Genomic DNA, 16,842 nt, shown 5'->3' with positions numbered 1-16,842 from the left:
ATGTGCTCAGACTGGGCTCACATTGTTCATACAATATTCTAGCTTAATCTCACCATCCCAAGGTCCTTATCTTAATCACATCTGTAAATCCTTTTTCTCAGCTATGGTAACATATTCACAGATTGCAGAGACTGGGATGTGGACATTTTGGGTTAATTATTCTGCCTATCTCCCTTATATCCACATCACATCCCTTAACATACTCTTCAAAGATTTTGTTAGGAAGCAGAATTCAGCTGTCCCTCCCTGACTAGCGCCCACACAGTTTGGTCTTCCTCTCAGTTCATATCCACTACACCATTGTGGTAGAAATAGAAAGACAGATACAAATGGACAAAGTCAGTTAAAAGGGAGGCAATGTCAGTCTTGTCATCTAGTGGGTATCTCTTGAACAAGGTCAGAGATGAATGTTTACCATTTTAGAAGAAAGGAAAACCTAGAACATGCAGCAAAGTTTTCATTGTGTCCTGTTTCCTCTCTTTCAACCTTAGGGTTCCTGGCCCTCAGGATGGTGAGTGAGGACCAGCAGTGTGCTGGGTGGCTGGAAGTTTTCTACAACGGGACCTGGGGCAGTGTCTGCCGCAGCCCCATGGAAGACATCACTGTGTCCGTGATCTGCAGACAGCTTGGCTGTGGGGACAGTGGAACCCTCAACTCTTCTGTTGCTCTTAGAGAAGGTTCTAGACCCCAGTGGGTGGATGGAATCCAGTGTCAGAAAACTGACACCTCTCTCTGGCAGTGTCCTTCTGACCCTTGGAATTACAACTCATGCTCTCCAAAGGAGGAAGCCTATATCTGGTGTGCAGGTGATTTACTGTATGTTTCTGTGTGTCTGTCCCAACCCTGTAGGATCCAGTGAGATTTGATATTTTAAAATCTAAGTGATGAGTTTAGTTTGGGTCCACAAAATGACATTAAGTGAAAATGCTAGTGTCCGACTCTTTGTGTCTGCATGGACTGTAGGCCTGCCAGGCTCCTCTGTCCACGGAATTCTACAGGCTAGAATACTGGAATGGGTTTCCATTCCCTTCTCCAGGGGCTCATCCCAACCTAGGTATCACAAGTGAGTCTCCCACACTGCAGTCAGTTTCTTTACTGTCTGAGCCACCAGAGAAGCCTAAATGAGGTAAGGATGAAATTAATTTTATCTACATATTCCAATCTTGTTTGTTAAAATTTTTAATTGAGATGTAATTCTTGTAACATTATATTAGTTCTAAGTGTGAAACATAGTGTTTATGTTTTTCTTCAGTTCAGTTCAGTCGCTCAGTCGTGTCCGACTCTTTGTGACCCCATGAATCGCAGCACTCCAGGCCTCCCTGTCCATCACGAACTCCCGGAGTTCACCCAGACTCACGTCCATCGAGTCAGTGATGCCATCCAGCCATCTCATCCTCTGTCGTCCCCTTTTCCTCCTGCCCCCAATCCCTCCCAGCATCAGAGTCTTTTCCAATGAGTCAACTCTTCCCATGAGGTGGCCAAAGTACTGGAGTTTCAGCTTTAGCATCATTCCTTCCAAAGAAATCCCAGGGCTTATCTCCCTCAGAATGGATTGGTGGGATCTCCTTGCAGTCCAAGGGACTCTCAAGAGTCTTCTCCAACACAATTCTTCAGCACTCAGCCTTCTTCACAGTCCAACTCTCACATCCATACATGGCCACAGGAAAAACCATAGCCTTGACTAGACGAACCTTTGTTGGCAAAGTAATGTCTCTGCTTTTGAATATGCTATCTAGGTTGGTCATAACTTTCCTTCCAAGGAGTGAGCGTCTTTTAATTTCATGGTTGCAGTCACCATCTGCAGTGATTTTGGAGCCCAAAAAAATAAAGTCTGACACTGTTTCCACTGTTTCCCCATCTATTTCCCACGAAGTGATGGGACCGGATGCCATGATCTTCGTTTTCTGAATGTTCAGCTTTAAGCCAACTTTTTCACTCTCCACTTTAACTTTCATCAAGAGGCTTTTGTGTTCCTCTTCACTTTCTGCCATAAGGATGGTGTCATCTGCATATCTGAGGTGATTGATATGTCTCCTAGCAATCTTGATTCCAACTTGTGTTTCTTCCAGTCCAGTGTTTCTCATGATGTACTCTGCATATAAGTTAAAAAAGCAGGGTGACAATATACAGCCTTGACGAGCTCCTTTTCCTATTTGGAACCAGTCTGTTATTCTGTGTCCAGTTCTAACTGTTGCTTCCTGACCTGCATACAAATTTCTCAAGAGACAGATCAGTGGTCTGGTATTCCCATCTCTTTCAGAATTTTCCACAGTTTATTGTGATCCACACAGTCAAAGGCTTTGACACAGTCAATAAAGCAGAAATAGATGTTTTTCTGGAACTCTCTTGCTTTTTTGATGATCCAGCGATGTTGGCAATTTGATCTCTGGTTCCTCTGCCTTTTCTAAAACCAGCTTGAACATCAGGAAATTCACAGTTCACATATTGCTGAAGTCTGGCTTGGAGAATTTTGAGCATTACTTTACTAGCGTGTGAGATGAGTGCAACTGTGAGGTAGTTTGAGCATTCTTTGGCATTGTCTTTCTTTGGGATTGGAATGAAAACTGCCCTTTTCCAGTCCTGTGGCCACTGCTGAGTTTTCCAAATTTGCTGGCATATAGAGTGTAGTACTTTCACAGCATCATCTTTCAGGATTTGAAATAGCTCAACTGGAATTCCATCACCTTCACTAGCTTTGTTCATAGTGATGCTTTCTAAGGCCCACTTGACTTCACATTCCAGGATGTCTGGCTCTAGGTCAGTGATCACACCATCGTGATTATCTGTGTCGTGAAGATCTTTTTTGTCAGTTCTTCTGTGTATTCTTGCCATCTCTTCTTAATATCTTCTGCTTCTGTTAGGTCCATACCATTTCTGTCCTTTATCGAGCCCATCTTTTCATGAAATGTTCCCTTGGTATCTCTAATTTTCTTGAAGAGATCTCTAGTCTTTCCTATTCTGTTGTTTTCCTCTATTTCTTTGCATTGATCTCTGAAGAAGGCTTTCTTATCTCTTCTTGCCATTCTTTGGAACTCTGCATTCAGATGCTTATATCTTTCCTTTTCTCCTTTGCTTTTCACTTCTCTTCTTTTCACAGCTATTTGTAAGGCCTCCCCAGACAGCCATTTTGCTTTTTTGCATTTCTTTTCCATGGGGATGGTCTTGATCCCTGTCTCCTGTACAATGTCATGAACCTCATTCCATAGTTCATCAGGCACTGTATCTATCAGATATAGGCCCTTAAATCTATTTCTAACTTCCACTATATTATCATAAGGGACATATTGGTAAATCATCACCACACGTACAGTGATATCCATCACCACATGTAGTTACAATTTTTTTTCTTTTGATCCCACAAGTAAGAATTTGCATGCTGCAACTAAGACCCAGGACAACCAAATAAATAATTAATTTTAAAAGAGTATTATTCTCTTCATAGTCTTGACATAAGAACATGCATTGTGCTTTTTTTTTTTTTTTTTTAAATCCACATTAGGGCTTCCCTGGTATCTAAGCTGGTAAAGAATCTGCCTACAATGCAGGAGACCCCGGTTTGATTCCTGGGTCAGGAAGATCCACTGGAGAAGGGATAGGCTACTCACTCCAGTATTCTTGGGCTTCCCTGATGACTCAGCAGGTAAAGAATCTGCCTGCAATGTGGGAAACCTAGGTGCGATCCCTGGCTTGGGAAGACCCCTGGAGAAGGGAAAGGCTACCCACTCCAGTATTCTGGCCTGGAGAATTCCATGGACTGTATACTCCATGGGGTCGTAAGAGTTGGACATGAGTGAGCGACTTTCACAAACACTGTATACAAAAATATTATCTTCTTTCCTATATTACAGTTTTATGATATCTTTCACGACAATATTTTTTTTCTCTAGACTGTTTTAAAATTTTTTATTTATTTATAGGAACCCTTTATAAACCAACATCACTTCAGTTCAGTCACTCAGTTGTGTCAGCTTCAGCATCAGTCCTTCCAATGAGCACTCAGGACTGATCTCCTTTAAGATGGACTGGTTGGATCTCCTTGCAGTCCAAGGGACTCTCAAGAGTCTTCTCCAACACCACAGTTCAAAAGCATCAATTTTTCCAGTGCTCAGCTTTCTTTATAGTCTTATAAAGAAACATCACTTACTTTTTCTTAAATATTTTTGTAAATATTTCCCCCATTTTTTGCATATATGTTTAAGGTTAATATGTGAATGGGGGGGTATGTTATCAAATCTATAATGGTTTACTTTTTGACTTCTGCCTTTAATGAAATGTTTCATATGCCATTCTTAATCTCAAAATAATATTGAATCAAGTTTTATTTTCTGCAAATAATTTTACAGTTCCACTAAAGAATATTCAAAACCTAATTTTGAATTCATTTATTTATCTGAATTTATTTTACTATGTGTGATTGTATAATATCATCGCCAGATAAAAATTACATTTTAGATATGTGATAGCTTCATCACAAAATAAAAACACATTGCTTCATGATTTCATGGATATGATGTCAAAAGTACAGGCAACAAAGCAAAAATAGACAAGTGGGAATATATCAAACTAAAAATCTTCTTCAAGCCACAGGAAACATCAACAGAGTGAAAAAGCAAGCTAGCACAAATTATATAAGGTATTAATTTCCAAACAAATAAGGAATTCCTGCAACTCAAGAAAAAAAAATCCAAAACCTAATAACTCAATTGAAAAATTGGCCAAGGGCTTGAATAGACAGTTCTCTAAAGAAGACATACAAATGGCCAGTGGGTGTATGAAAAATGGTTGACATTGTCAATCATCAGGGAAATGTAAATCAAAACCAGAAAGAGATATCATCTCACACATGTCAGAATGACTGTTTTTTTCTTTTTTTAAAGATACCTACATGTTTGCAAGACTGTGGAGAAATTGACACTTTTTGTGTACTTATCCACATGAAATGTATAAATTTTATTAATAAAGCTATGCAATCCAGGGGTTAAATCTCTGGACTTTCACTGTCATGGGTCCAGGTTCAATCCCTGACCTGGGAACTAAGATCCCCCGAGCCACAGCACAGCCAAAAACAAACAACAACACAAAAACTATGACCAAAAAATCTGTATGATTTGTAGTGATGTCCCTTTTCATTCTTGGTATTGTTAACTTCATTTACTCTCTGCTCTTCATTGGTATTGATCAGTGTTCATCAATTTTCAATGAGCCATGTTTAAAGGGTTTTTTCCTATGTTTTCCATCTTATACTTACCTTCTTTTCCATTCATTATTATTCCTTTTTTAATTAACCCCAACATTCTATATTCTTTTCTTATCTCCTAGTTTCTTAATTGAAGCTTACATTTTTTTTCACTTTTGGTCTTTCCTCTTCTCTAAATCTAGGGTATAAATGTCCCTTAGGCCCTACTTGAGTTTCATTAGAAGAATTTATGATAATATCATTATTTTGTGTTTATTATCATTATTATTGTATTTTTATTATCATTATTTCACAATATTTGGTAAATTTTAAATTTATTCCCAGACTCAGGTGTTTTTTGGAAGGGTGTTGCTGAATTTCCCAAAATAGGGATGGCTAACAATATTTTCTTTTTAATTCTTAATTTTATTCCATGTGGTCAGAGTAAATACTCTGTATGTATTCAAAGAGTGAAATATTTTGTCCTATTATGTGGTCATTTTTGATAAATGTTCCTAGTGCATTTACAATAATGTGAACCCTTGCACTGTTGGGTGCATTGCTCTATGTGTTACTTAGTTAAATGTGCTGATTACTTTGTTGTACATCTACTGTATTCTTTGTTTTTTGTATGTCTGGTTTGTATGCTATTGAAAAAGATACAGTAAAAATTCCCCATTTTGATTGTGATTTTGCATATTTCTTCTTTTCATTCTGTCAAGTATATTTCAAAATATGTTCTGTTACCTTTCTTGAATTTTGATGTCTGTATCTTTATTAAGGGTGCATCTCATTATAATCTTGAAAATTCCCTCTTTAATTCAATTAGTGTTCAGTTCAGTTCAGTTCAATTGCTCAGTTGTGTCCAACTCTTTGCGACCCGATGGACTGTAGCATGCCAGGCTGCCCTGTCCACCACCAACTCCCAAAGTTTACCCAAACTCATGTCCATTGAGTCAGTGATGCCATCCAGCAATCTCATCCTCTGACATCCCCTTCTCCTTCTGCCCCCTATCTTTCTCAGAATCGGGGTCTTTTGAAATGAATCAGCTCTTCACATCAGGTGGCCAAAATATTGGAGTTTCAGCTTCAGCATCAGTCCTTCCAGTGAACACTCAGGACTGATCTCCTTTAGGATGGACTGGTTGGATCTCCTTGCAGTCCAAGGGACTCTCAAGAGTCTTCTCCAACACCACAGTTCAAAAGAATCAATTCTCTGTTGCTCAACTTTCTTTACAGTCCAACTCTCATATCCACACATGACTACTAGAAAAACCATAGCTTTGACTAGATGGACCTTTGTTGGCAAAGTAATGTCTCTGCTTTTTAATATGCTGTCTAGGTTGATTATAACTTTCCTTCCAAGGAGCAAGTGTCTTTTAATTTCATGGCTGCAGTCACCATCTGCCGTGATTTTGGAGCCCCCAAAATAAAGTCAGCCACTGTTTCCATATCTATTTGCCATGAAGTGATGAGACCGGATGCCATGATCTTAGTTTTCTGAATGTTGAGCTTTAAGCCAACTTTTCACTCTCCTCTTTCACTTTCATCAAGAGGCTCTTTAGTTCTTCTTCACTTTCTGCCATATGGGTTATGTCATCTGCATATCTGAGGTGATTGATATGTCTCCCAGCAATCTTGATTCCAACTTGTGCTTCATCCAGCCCAGCATTTCTCATGAGGTACTCTGTATATAAGTTAAATAAGCAGGATAACAATATACAGCCATAATGTAGTCCTTTTCCTATTTGGAACCAGTCTGTTGTTCCATGTCCAGTTCTAACTGTTGCTTTATGACCTGCATACAGGTTTCTCAAGAGGCAGGTCAGGTGGTCTGGTATTCCCATCTCTTGAAGAATTTTCCACAGTTTATTGTGATCCACACAGTCAAAGGCTTTGGCATAGTCAATGAAGCAGAAATAGATGTTTTCCTGGAACTCTCTTGCTTTTTCAACGATCCAACAGATGTTGGCAATTTGATCTCTTGTTCCTTTGCCTTTTCTAAAACCAGCTTATACCTCTGGAATTTCATGGTTCATGTGTTGCTGAAGCCTGGCTTGGAGAATTTTGAGCATTACTTTAGTAGCGTGTGAGATGAGTGCAATTGTGCGGTAGTTTGAGCATTCTTTTGCATTGCCTTTCTTTGGGATTGGAATGAAAACTGACCTTTTGCAGTCCTGTGGCCACTGCTGAGTTTTCCAAATTTGCTGGCATATTGAGTGCAGCACTTTCACAGCATCATCTTTCAGGATTTGAAATAACTCAACTGGAATTCCATCACCTCCACTAGCTTTGTTCGTAGTGATGCTCCCTAAGGCCCACTCTACTTCACATTCCAGGATGTCCGGCTCTAGGTCAGTGATCACACCATCGTGATTATCTGGTCATGAAGATCTTTTTTTGTACAGTTCTTCTATTTATTCGTCCCAACGCTTCTTAATATCTTCTACTTCTGTTAGGTCCATACCATTTCTTTTATTGACCTCATCTTTTCATGAAATGTTCCCTTGGTATCTCTAATTTTCTTGAAGCGATCTCTAGTCTTTCCCATTTTGTTGTTTTCCTCTGTTTCTTTGCACTGATCTCTGAGGAAGGCTTTCTTATCTCTCCTTGCTATTCTTTGACATCCTGCATTCACATGGGTATATCTTTCCTTATCTCCTTTGCTTTTTGCTTCTCTTCTTTTCACAGCTATTTGTAAGGCCTCCTCAGACAGCCATTTTCCTTTTTTGTATTTCTTTTTTTGGGGGATGGTCTTGATTCCTGTCTCCTGTACAGTGTCACGAACCTCTGTCCATAGTTCATCAGGCACTCTATCAGATCTAGTCCCTTAAATCTATTTCTCACTTCCACTGTATAGTCATAAGGGATTTGATTTAGGTCATACCTGAATGGTCTAGTGGTTTTCCCCACTTTCTTCAACTTAAGACTGAATTTGGAAATAAGGAGTTCATGATCTGAGCCACAGCCAGCTACTGTTCTTGTTTTTGCTGCCTGTATAGGGCTTCTCCATCTTTGGCTGCAAAAATATAATCAATCTGATTTCGGTGTCAGCCATCTGGTGAAGTCCATGTGTAGAGTCTTCTCTTGTGTTGTTGGAAGAGGGTGTTTGCTATGATCAGTGTGTTCTCTTGGCAAAACTCTCTTAGCCTTTGCCCTGCTTCATTCTGTACTCCAAGATCAAATTTGCCTGTTACTCCAGGTGTTTCTTGACTTCCTACTTTTGCATTCCAGTCCCCTATAATGAAAAGGACATCTTTTTTTGGGTGTTAGTTCTAAAAAGTCATGTAGGTCTTCATAGAACCATTCAACTTCAGCTTCTTTAGCATTACTGGTTGGGGCATGGACTTGGATTACCGTGATATTGAATGGTTTGCCTTGGAAACGAACAGAGAGATCATTCTGTTGTTTTTGGGATTGCACCCAAGTACTGCATCTCAGACTCTTTTGTTGACTATGATGGTTACTCCATTTCTTCTAAGTGATTCCTCCCCACAGTAGTAGATATAATGGTCATATGAGTTACATTCACCTATTCCAGTCCATTTTAGTTCACCGATTCCTAGAATGTCGACGTTCACTGTTGCCATCTCCTGTTTGACCATTTCCAATTTCCCTTCATTCATGGACCTAACATTCCAGGTTCCTAAGCAATATTGCTCTTTACACCATTGGACGTTACTTCTATCACCAGTCACATCCACAAATGGGTGTTGTTTTTGCCTTGGCTCCCTACCTTCATTCTTTCTGGAGTTATTTCTCCACTGATCTCCAGTAACAAATTGGGCACCTACTGACCTGGGGAGTTCATCTTTCAGTGTCCTATGTTTTTGCTTTTTCATACTGTTCATGGGGTTCTCAAGGCAAGAATACTGCAGTGGTTTGCCATTCCCTTCTCCAGTGGACCACATTTTGTCAGAACTCTCCACCATGACCTGTCCATCTTGGTTGGCCCTATACAGCATGGCTTAGTTTCACTGAGTTAGACAAGGCTGTGGTCCATGTGATCAGGTTGGCTAGTTTCTGTGATTGTGGTTTCAGTCTGTCTGCCCTCTGATGCCCTCTCAGCACTACTGTCAATTAGTGTATCTTTTCTTAAAGTCTCCTTTCTGGGACATCAATAAAGCTACTCCAGTTTTCTTATAGTTAGTACATTTTTTTCCAGCATTTTACTTTCAACCTTTCTTTGTTTTCATAATATAAGGCGATCGTTTTGCAAGTAACATTTGCATCAGTTTTGTTTTATCTTAATCCAGTCACTGTAAATGCAATTACTGATATTGATGTGTTGGTATCTGCCATTTGCTTTTAATTGATCCACATGCTTTATGTTCCTTTCTCTCTCTTTTTTTTCTTCCTTTCATATTAAATAAATCTGTTATTATTTCAGAGTTTCCTTTTTCCTTTTGATTTTCAACAGCTTTACTAGGAGTGGGGGTTTTCATACTCTTGTTTATATTAAAAGAAATTCTCTATTATTATATGTTCAACTATGACGTCTGCAGTTCTGTCTGTCTGTCCGTGTATCTCTTCTCCCTCTCCTACTCTTTATTTTCCTTCTCATCTCTCATCTTTAGGACTCCTCTAAATCACTATATTCTAAGTTCTATCTAGAATTTGTTTGACTTATTCATTCACTTTTTAATCCTGGACATTTTATTTTAGGTTGGCGATGGTTCCATTGCTATTTTTATTTGTTTATGATTTTTGTTAATTTTTTCATTTTTTTACCTGTATATTCTCCCCTTCTCGCTTTTCCCCTAAATACACTGATTGTAGTTAAAATCCTTATTCATTTCTATTATGTGTGTCTCTGCATTCTCTTATCTCTTTTTTTCACTTTGGTCATTTGTCATGTTATCCTAACTTGTCAAATGTCATGTCATGTTTTATTGAATGCTATTAATTATATATGAAAAAGTAAGATACTCCTGATACATTTTCTAATACCTGAAAGGATTTACCCTTTGATTTGCTAGGCAGATAGGGGGAAGGGGTGTATATCATTCAAACATCTAAATATAACCTAAAACTGAGCTGTAATAAGTGTGGGTTGCAGTTTTGGTAGCACCCAGTCCACCTCTGATTTTTCTGTCCCTATGACAGGGGCTTTCAGAGATTTCAGTTCAGAGCCTGGATTCTTTGGTCGCTCAGCACCCAAGAGAATGAGAAAGACTCTGCTTTCCAAGTCTTTTTATGTAGTTCTTTAGCCTCCTGTCCTTCACAGCTTATATACTGGGCAGATATTTGAGGAGAAAACGTGCTGTGTGAGAGAGGCTCTCAAGACTCTAGTTTTGTCTCTCCAGCACCAGGTAGCCCCCAAATTATGCTGCTTCCTGTCACAACAGTAGTCCTCTGCTTGCCCGAGCCCAGATTCAGAATAATTAAATTATGCAATGAATCAGCAAATTCCCAGAGAAAAAGAAGCTGTAGATCCTTGGCTAATATTGAAATAACCTCCACTCTTTAGAATTTTAGCATATTTAGTCCATGTTGTGTCAACAAATGTTGAATACATTTCAGTTCAGTTCATCCCTCAGTCATGTCCAACTCTTTTCGACCCCATGAATTGCAGCATGCCAGGCCTCCCTGTCCATCACCATCTCCCGGAGTTCACTCAAACTCACGTCCATCGAGTCAGTGATGCCATGCAGCCATTTCATCCTCTGCCATTCCCTTTTCCTCCTGCCCGAATGTCTCCCAGCATCAGAGTCTTTTCCAATGAGTCTACTCTTCGTATGAGGTGGCCAAAGTACTGAAGTTTCAGCTTTAGCATCATTCCTTCCAAAGAAATCCCAGGGCTGATCTCCTTCAGAATGGACTGGTTGGATCTCCTTGCAGTCCAAGGGACTCTCAAGAGTCTTCTCCAACACCACAGATCAAAAGCATCAATTCTTCGGCACTCAGCTTTCTTCACAGTCCAACTCTCACATCCATACATGACCACTGGAAAAACCATAGCCTTGACTAGACAGACCTTTGTTGGGAAAGTAACATTTACTGTTTCTTAAAAAACATTTTTCAGCTTTTTAAGCTGTGTCCAGCAAGACCCAGCAAAACACATTGGCCTGCTGTGAATTCCTCCATTCTCCATGGAAGTGGAAAATTTTAGGTTTAATTCTCTACTTCCTCATTTACTTAAAGTGCAACATTGATAGACATCCTTTAACCTTTCTTTACATCACTTTTATGTATAAAAGGAGAGGAGAGTACAGTGAGCTTGTTAATGTTATTTGTTCAAGGGCTTGCAGGAATGTGACTTATTTCTGCTCAGTTATAGAACTAGAAGATTTTTCTGGTGGCTCAGCTGTAAAGAATCCATCTGCAATGCTGGAGACACTGATTAGATCGCTGGGTCAGGCAGATCCCCTGGAAGAGGGCATGACAACCACTCCAGTATTCTTGCCTGGAGAATCCCATGGGCAGAGGAGCCTGGTGGGCTACAGTTTATAGGGTCTTAAAGAGTTGAACATGACTGAAATGACTAAGCAAACATACACACTATTTCCCCCTAAAGATCACATAACTCCAAAATTTGAATAACAGAGATTCTTGACACAAAGTCCAAGGACGGATTATATTTTTTTGGAAGAAGAAGCAACATTCTTCTTATGGACTCTGTGGGAGAGGGAGAGGGTGGGAAGATTTGGGAGAATGGCATTGAAACATGTATACTATCATGTATGAAATGAGTCGCCAGTCCAGGTTCAATGCACGATACTGGATGCTTGGGGCTGGTGCACTGGGACGACCCAGAGGGACGGTATGGGGAGGGAGGAGGGAGGAGGGTTCAGGATGGGGAACACATGGATACCTGTGGCGGATTCATTTCGATATTTGGCAAAACCAATACAATATTGTAAAGTTAAAAAAAAAAAAAAAAAGAAGCAACATTCTATGTTTTCCAGTGGAATCTGGGCAGTGTCAATGTTCCTTGACATCATCTCTCAGGCAAAGTTGTTCAGTCTACTCAAAGAGATCACATTCTTTGAAAGTAAGTATCCAGATCTGAAGTCTGAAGCTTAGAACCACAAATGAAATATTCTGGGGTATACCAAGATATCACAGAATCCATTTGTTTTTCAGTTCTGAATGACTGTACCAAGGAGAAGGATTCTAATGGTAGAGGATTCATGATTGCTATCTGAGGCATCTGATAAGGCCAGTTCCTGACTCTACTCCCTTTAATCAACCCCTTTAACTCTTAGGTCAATGGCATCAAAATATGTGTGCTTTGAAAGGAATCCATCCAGCTGCCAGCTCATTCCTGAGACTCTGAAATCATTTAACTGCTCCGGTTAGAGAGACTCACATTTCCTGTAAATCTTTCTCTGATGCTGTGCAGAACTCTACAGATCAGAATGTTAACTCTGATAGGACCTTGTACCACCTTCTGTCTCAGACTACTCACTAGAGTGTTTTCAACTTAATACTTCCTGTTTTATTTTCTTCCTATTTTTCAACCTTATTATTCTCTTGCCACTGGTATAAAAAACCAGACCCAGCTGCTGCCCCATTACAACGACTCCGTGTCTGAACCAGCAGGGTCTGCAGCCTCAGAGGAGAGCGCCCCCTACTGCTCAAGTGGGGGTCCCACAGGACAGAAAACCCTTCCCAACCCCTGGTATCCCATTTCTCTCTGCTCAGACAGTAGACAGATCCGCCTGGTGGACGGAGGTGGTCGCTGCTCCGGAAGAGTGGAGATTCTTGACCAGGGCTCCTGGGGCACCATCTGTGATGACGACTGGGACCTGGACGATGCCCGCGTGGTGTGCAGGCAGCTAGGCTGTGGAGAAGCCCTGGACGCCACTGTCTCTTCCTCTTTCGGGACGGGATCAGGGCCCATCTGGCTGGATGAAGTGAACTGCAGAGGAGAGGAGTCCCAGGTGTGGAGGTGCCCTACCTGGGGATGGCAGCAACACAATTGCGATCATCAAGAAGATGCAGGAGTCATCTGCTCAGGTATGGTCAGTTCTTTGTCCACAGGCTGAGAAAATGGAAAGTTCCAAGAAAGCTGGTGTCTGATCAGCAGGGCAGTGGGAGATAGGTGGGCTAGAGAGGACTGAGACGCTTACCCATCCTCCCTGAGTGCACTGTGGCTATGATTGATGAGCTTCATATACTTTCCTCTTATAAGTCTCTGCTATTCTTTTCATCTCCAGTGGACTTACCTGACGGTAAAATAGCTTTATTCATTCTCCCAATTAAAATAAATTCTCATAATTTTTTTCATAATTCACTTTTTGTAAGAGTGAAACATTTGCTAACTGCCACATACACATTCTCTTTGCACAGGGAGGCTATGAGAGGCAGGGACACAAATGAGGATGCACTTTCCTGGGTGGAGTTGTTTCTGTACAAACAATATGAGACATTATTTTGCACTAAGCTAGTAGGAGTGGAGGTTACTCTTATTATAGAAGGATATAATTTACATATATAGAGATGATCCCTAAAGGGATATTATTTAACAAATCAGAGATTCTTATGGATTTGTGGCAGATTTCAATTTTCCTTTGCAAATTTAGATGTAAATGTTCATAGTTCTTTGATGGTAGAACTAGAGAACTGTGAATGAAATGTTCTGAGTCTTATATTCTTTCATTGTTACTAGAAAAGTCTCTTTCCCCAATTTTTCCTTTAAGATATCTGTATAAATGCAAACTTTGGAGGAACACTTAGCCATACACTGGCAAGTCAAAGGTGGAGGTAATAAAACATGAATTTCTGTGTTTTATGATAAGAGATTATGTAGTTTATATTTGATGATTTCAATGATATAAGAGACTTGTGTTTGGGGGCTTATTTGGAGCAAGAGGACAAATGTAATTTTTGAAGAAGGTGGAACAGGTTTTATAGTAGCTGGGAGGAAGGGGAATGGCAATGGGAGCTGATGAAGGCAACTGTGAGGTTCTCTGAACAGCACTGAAAGTCCAGGTGTGGTGTGGAAGATGCTATGAGTGCCTAAGGACACAAGATGTCTACGCAGCAAGAGACCAGACAAGGATATATCTTAATTATATTTAATATCTTTACTCATTCACATCAGTTCAGTTCAGTTCAGTCGCTCAGTCATGTCCGACTCTTTGCGACCCCATGAATTGCAGCACGCCAGGCCTCTCTGTGCATCACCAACTCCCGGAATTCACTCAAACTCACGTCCATCGAGTTGGTGATGCCATCCAGCCATCTCATTCTCTGTCGTCCCCTTCTTCTCCTGCCAATCCCTCCCAGCACCAGAGTCTTTTCCAATGAGTCAACTCTTCACATGAGGTGGCCAAAGTACTGGAGTTTCAGTTTTAGCATCATTCCTTCCAAAGAACACCCAGAGCTGATCTCCTTTAGAATGGACTGGTTGGTTCTCCTTGCAGTCCAAGGGACTCTCAAGTGTCTTCTCCAACACCACAGTTCAAAAGCATCAATTTTTCGGTGCTCAGCTTTCTTAATACACATCCATACACGACTACTGGAAAAACCATAGCCTTGACTAGATGGACCTTTGTTGGCAAAGTTATGTCTCTGCTTTTGAATATGCTATCTTGTATGAGTGGTCAAGCTAATCCTTCAGTTCTTTAATTTCTGCAGTGCCTTTTCTGTTCTCTCCTGCTCTCTATGCTTCTGCTGCTGCTGCTAAGTCGCTTCAGTCATCTCTGACTCTGTGTGACCCCACCAGGCTCCGCCGTCCCTGGGATTCTCCAGGCAAGAACACTGGAGTGGGTTGCCATTGCTTTCTCCACCTGCTCTCTATAGTAGATTTTTATTCTGTTACATCATTCTTTTTGAGGCTTCAAAGTTCACAAACTTATGCAATCAGAGTCTTTCATCAGAACAAATTCCACCATGTACATAAATAATTATGAGCACACTCAGAAACCAGGAAAATTATTTAAAAAGTTGTTCTTTATGATGTGCAGGTTTTCCCCTATTGGATTACCTTTTCTCTGTCCAAAATATGGGCTCTGAAGGATGAAATCATTATCATCAGTCTTTTCTTTGGTCTGTCTCTCATATGTCATCCACTCCCTGTTTAACCTGCCACTCATTCCACCTCATTCCCTACAGGAGTTATCTCCTTTTGGAATCTCCTTTCCATTTATTTGTAGCTCTTAAGCTTTTTTTTTTTTTTCTTTTCTGCTTTGGGAGAAATGGGAAAGGGTAGCAGGGTTAGGTGGCAAATGGGAGGAGCACAGGGGATAAAAAGTGTTAAAATCTCGTTGAACGAGTCTTTTTCACCCCCAAATCTTTCTATGTTTCATTCCTATTGAGGCTTTTGCAGTTTAGAAATCTCTAAAGTATATATTAAAAGACACTTACTCCTTGGAGGGAAAGTAACCTTCCTAGACAGCAACCTAGTAACCAACCTAGATAGCATATTAAAAAGCAGAGATATTACTTTGTCAACAAAGTTCCACCTAGTCAAGGCTGTGGTTTTTCCAGTGGTCATGTATGGATGTAAGAGTTGGACTGTGAAGAAAGCTGAGCGCTGAAAAATTGATGCTTTTGAACTGTGGTGCTGGAGAAGACTTTTGTGAGTCCCTTGGACACACCAGTCCTGGGTGTTCATCGGAAAGACTGATGCTGAGGCTGAAACTCCAATACGTTGGCCACCTCATTCGAAGAGTTGACTCATTGGAAAAGACCCTGATGCTGGGAGGGATTGAGGGCAGGAGGAGAAGGGGATGACAGAGGATGAGATGGCTGTATGGCATCACTGACTCGATGCACACGAGTTTGGGTGAACTCAGGGAGTTGGTGATGGACAGTGAGGCCTGGCGTGCTGTGATTCATGGGGTCACAAAGAGTTGGACACGACTGAGCGACTGAAGTGAACTGAACTGAACTGAACTGAACTGAAAGCACACATGGGTTGTTTGCTGTCTGCTCTCTTCCTCTCATTCTCCTTTTTTATACCTTGCTGGCTTCTTATCTCAGAAATCCAAATAGGAAAGGCATATGCAGTTAGCATATAGATAAGGTTAGAATACATTAAATTATCATTATTCTTTCACATTTGCTGAGAATCTCATATCTAGTATGAAGTAATCAACTAACTCAATTCTCTTGCATAATCCCACTGAGACCTCACTTTCTCCCAGGTGTCTTGATAAATCCTAGGTTTTTAAGAAAGATGGCTAGCAGCATTCCCTCCCTCTCCTATGACTCTCTGAGCTTTTGTCATTTCTAAACTTGCCTGTGGACAACTTCTTTCACAATTAGATTATAATACCTGCACTCAGATCCAGCCCGTGTGATATTCCCTGTCTTCAGTGACTTGAATATTGGCTCTGAGAGAATACTGGCCAGAAGTTTAGCCCCAGAAATCTCAGGATGGTCCTCTAAACTTCTAAACTTCTCTGGCTCTTAGGCCTGTAAGCTCTTGAACCCCATGGACCTTTTTCACTCTCACTTCAGCTCTGCACCCACGTTTGAATGACTACCACTGTGCAGTTTCTTTGAGCACTGTAGTTTCCATGCCCCAGATAGGAATTAACGTTCCTAACCAATATATATTCTCGGGATTCAGCCATTCCAAACTGACCCTGCAATCCTTCTGGATATCTCTTCAGAAACTTGTTCATGAAAATGCAGTTTGACAATGACAGTCAAATTCTCTCTTCTTGTCCCCTCTTATTCCACTGTTGGAAAGAAAAACTTTCACACTATCT

General features: G+C 40.6%; 1 protein-coding gene across 1 annotated transcript in view; it reads left to right on the top strand.

Annotated features, from left to right (window-relative positions):
• The window catches only part of LOC129644192 (antigen WC1.1), a 60,489-nt gene that overhangs the window by 21,577 nt on the left and 22,070 nt on the right, over positions 1 to 16,842 (top strand). The window contains exons 7-8 of the mRNA XM_055569693.1: positions 492 to 806; positions 12,824 to 13,138. Of these exons, the coding sequence (XP_055425668.1) occupies positions 492 to 806; positions 12,824 to 13,138 (630 nt within the window). The remainder of the gene's footprint in view (positions 1 to 491; positions 807 to 12,823; positions 13,139 to 16,842) is intronic.

This window comes from Bubalus kerabau, chromosome 1, assembly GCF_029407905.1.
Source record: "Bubalus kerabau isolate K-KA32 ecotype Philippines breed swamp buffalo chromosome 1, PCC_UOA_SB_1v2, whole genome shotgun sequence".
In the NCBI taxonomy this organism is placed as follows: Eukaryota; Metazoa; Chordata; class Mammalia; order Artiodactyla; family Bovidae; genus Bubalus; species Bubalus kerabau.
This window is presented reverse-complemented; position numbering and strand designations above follow the sequence as displayed.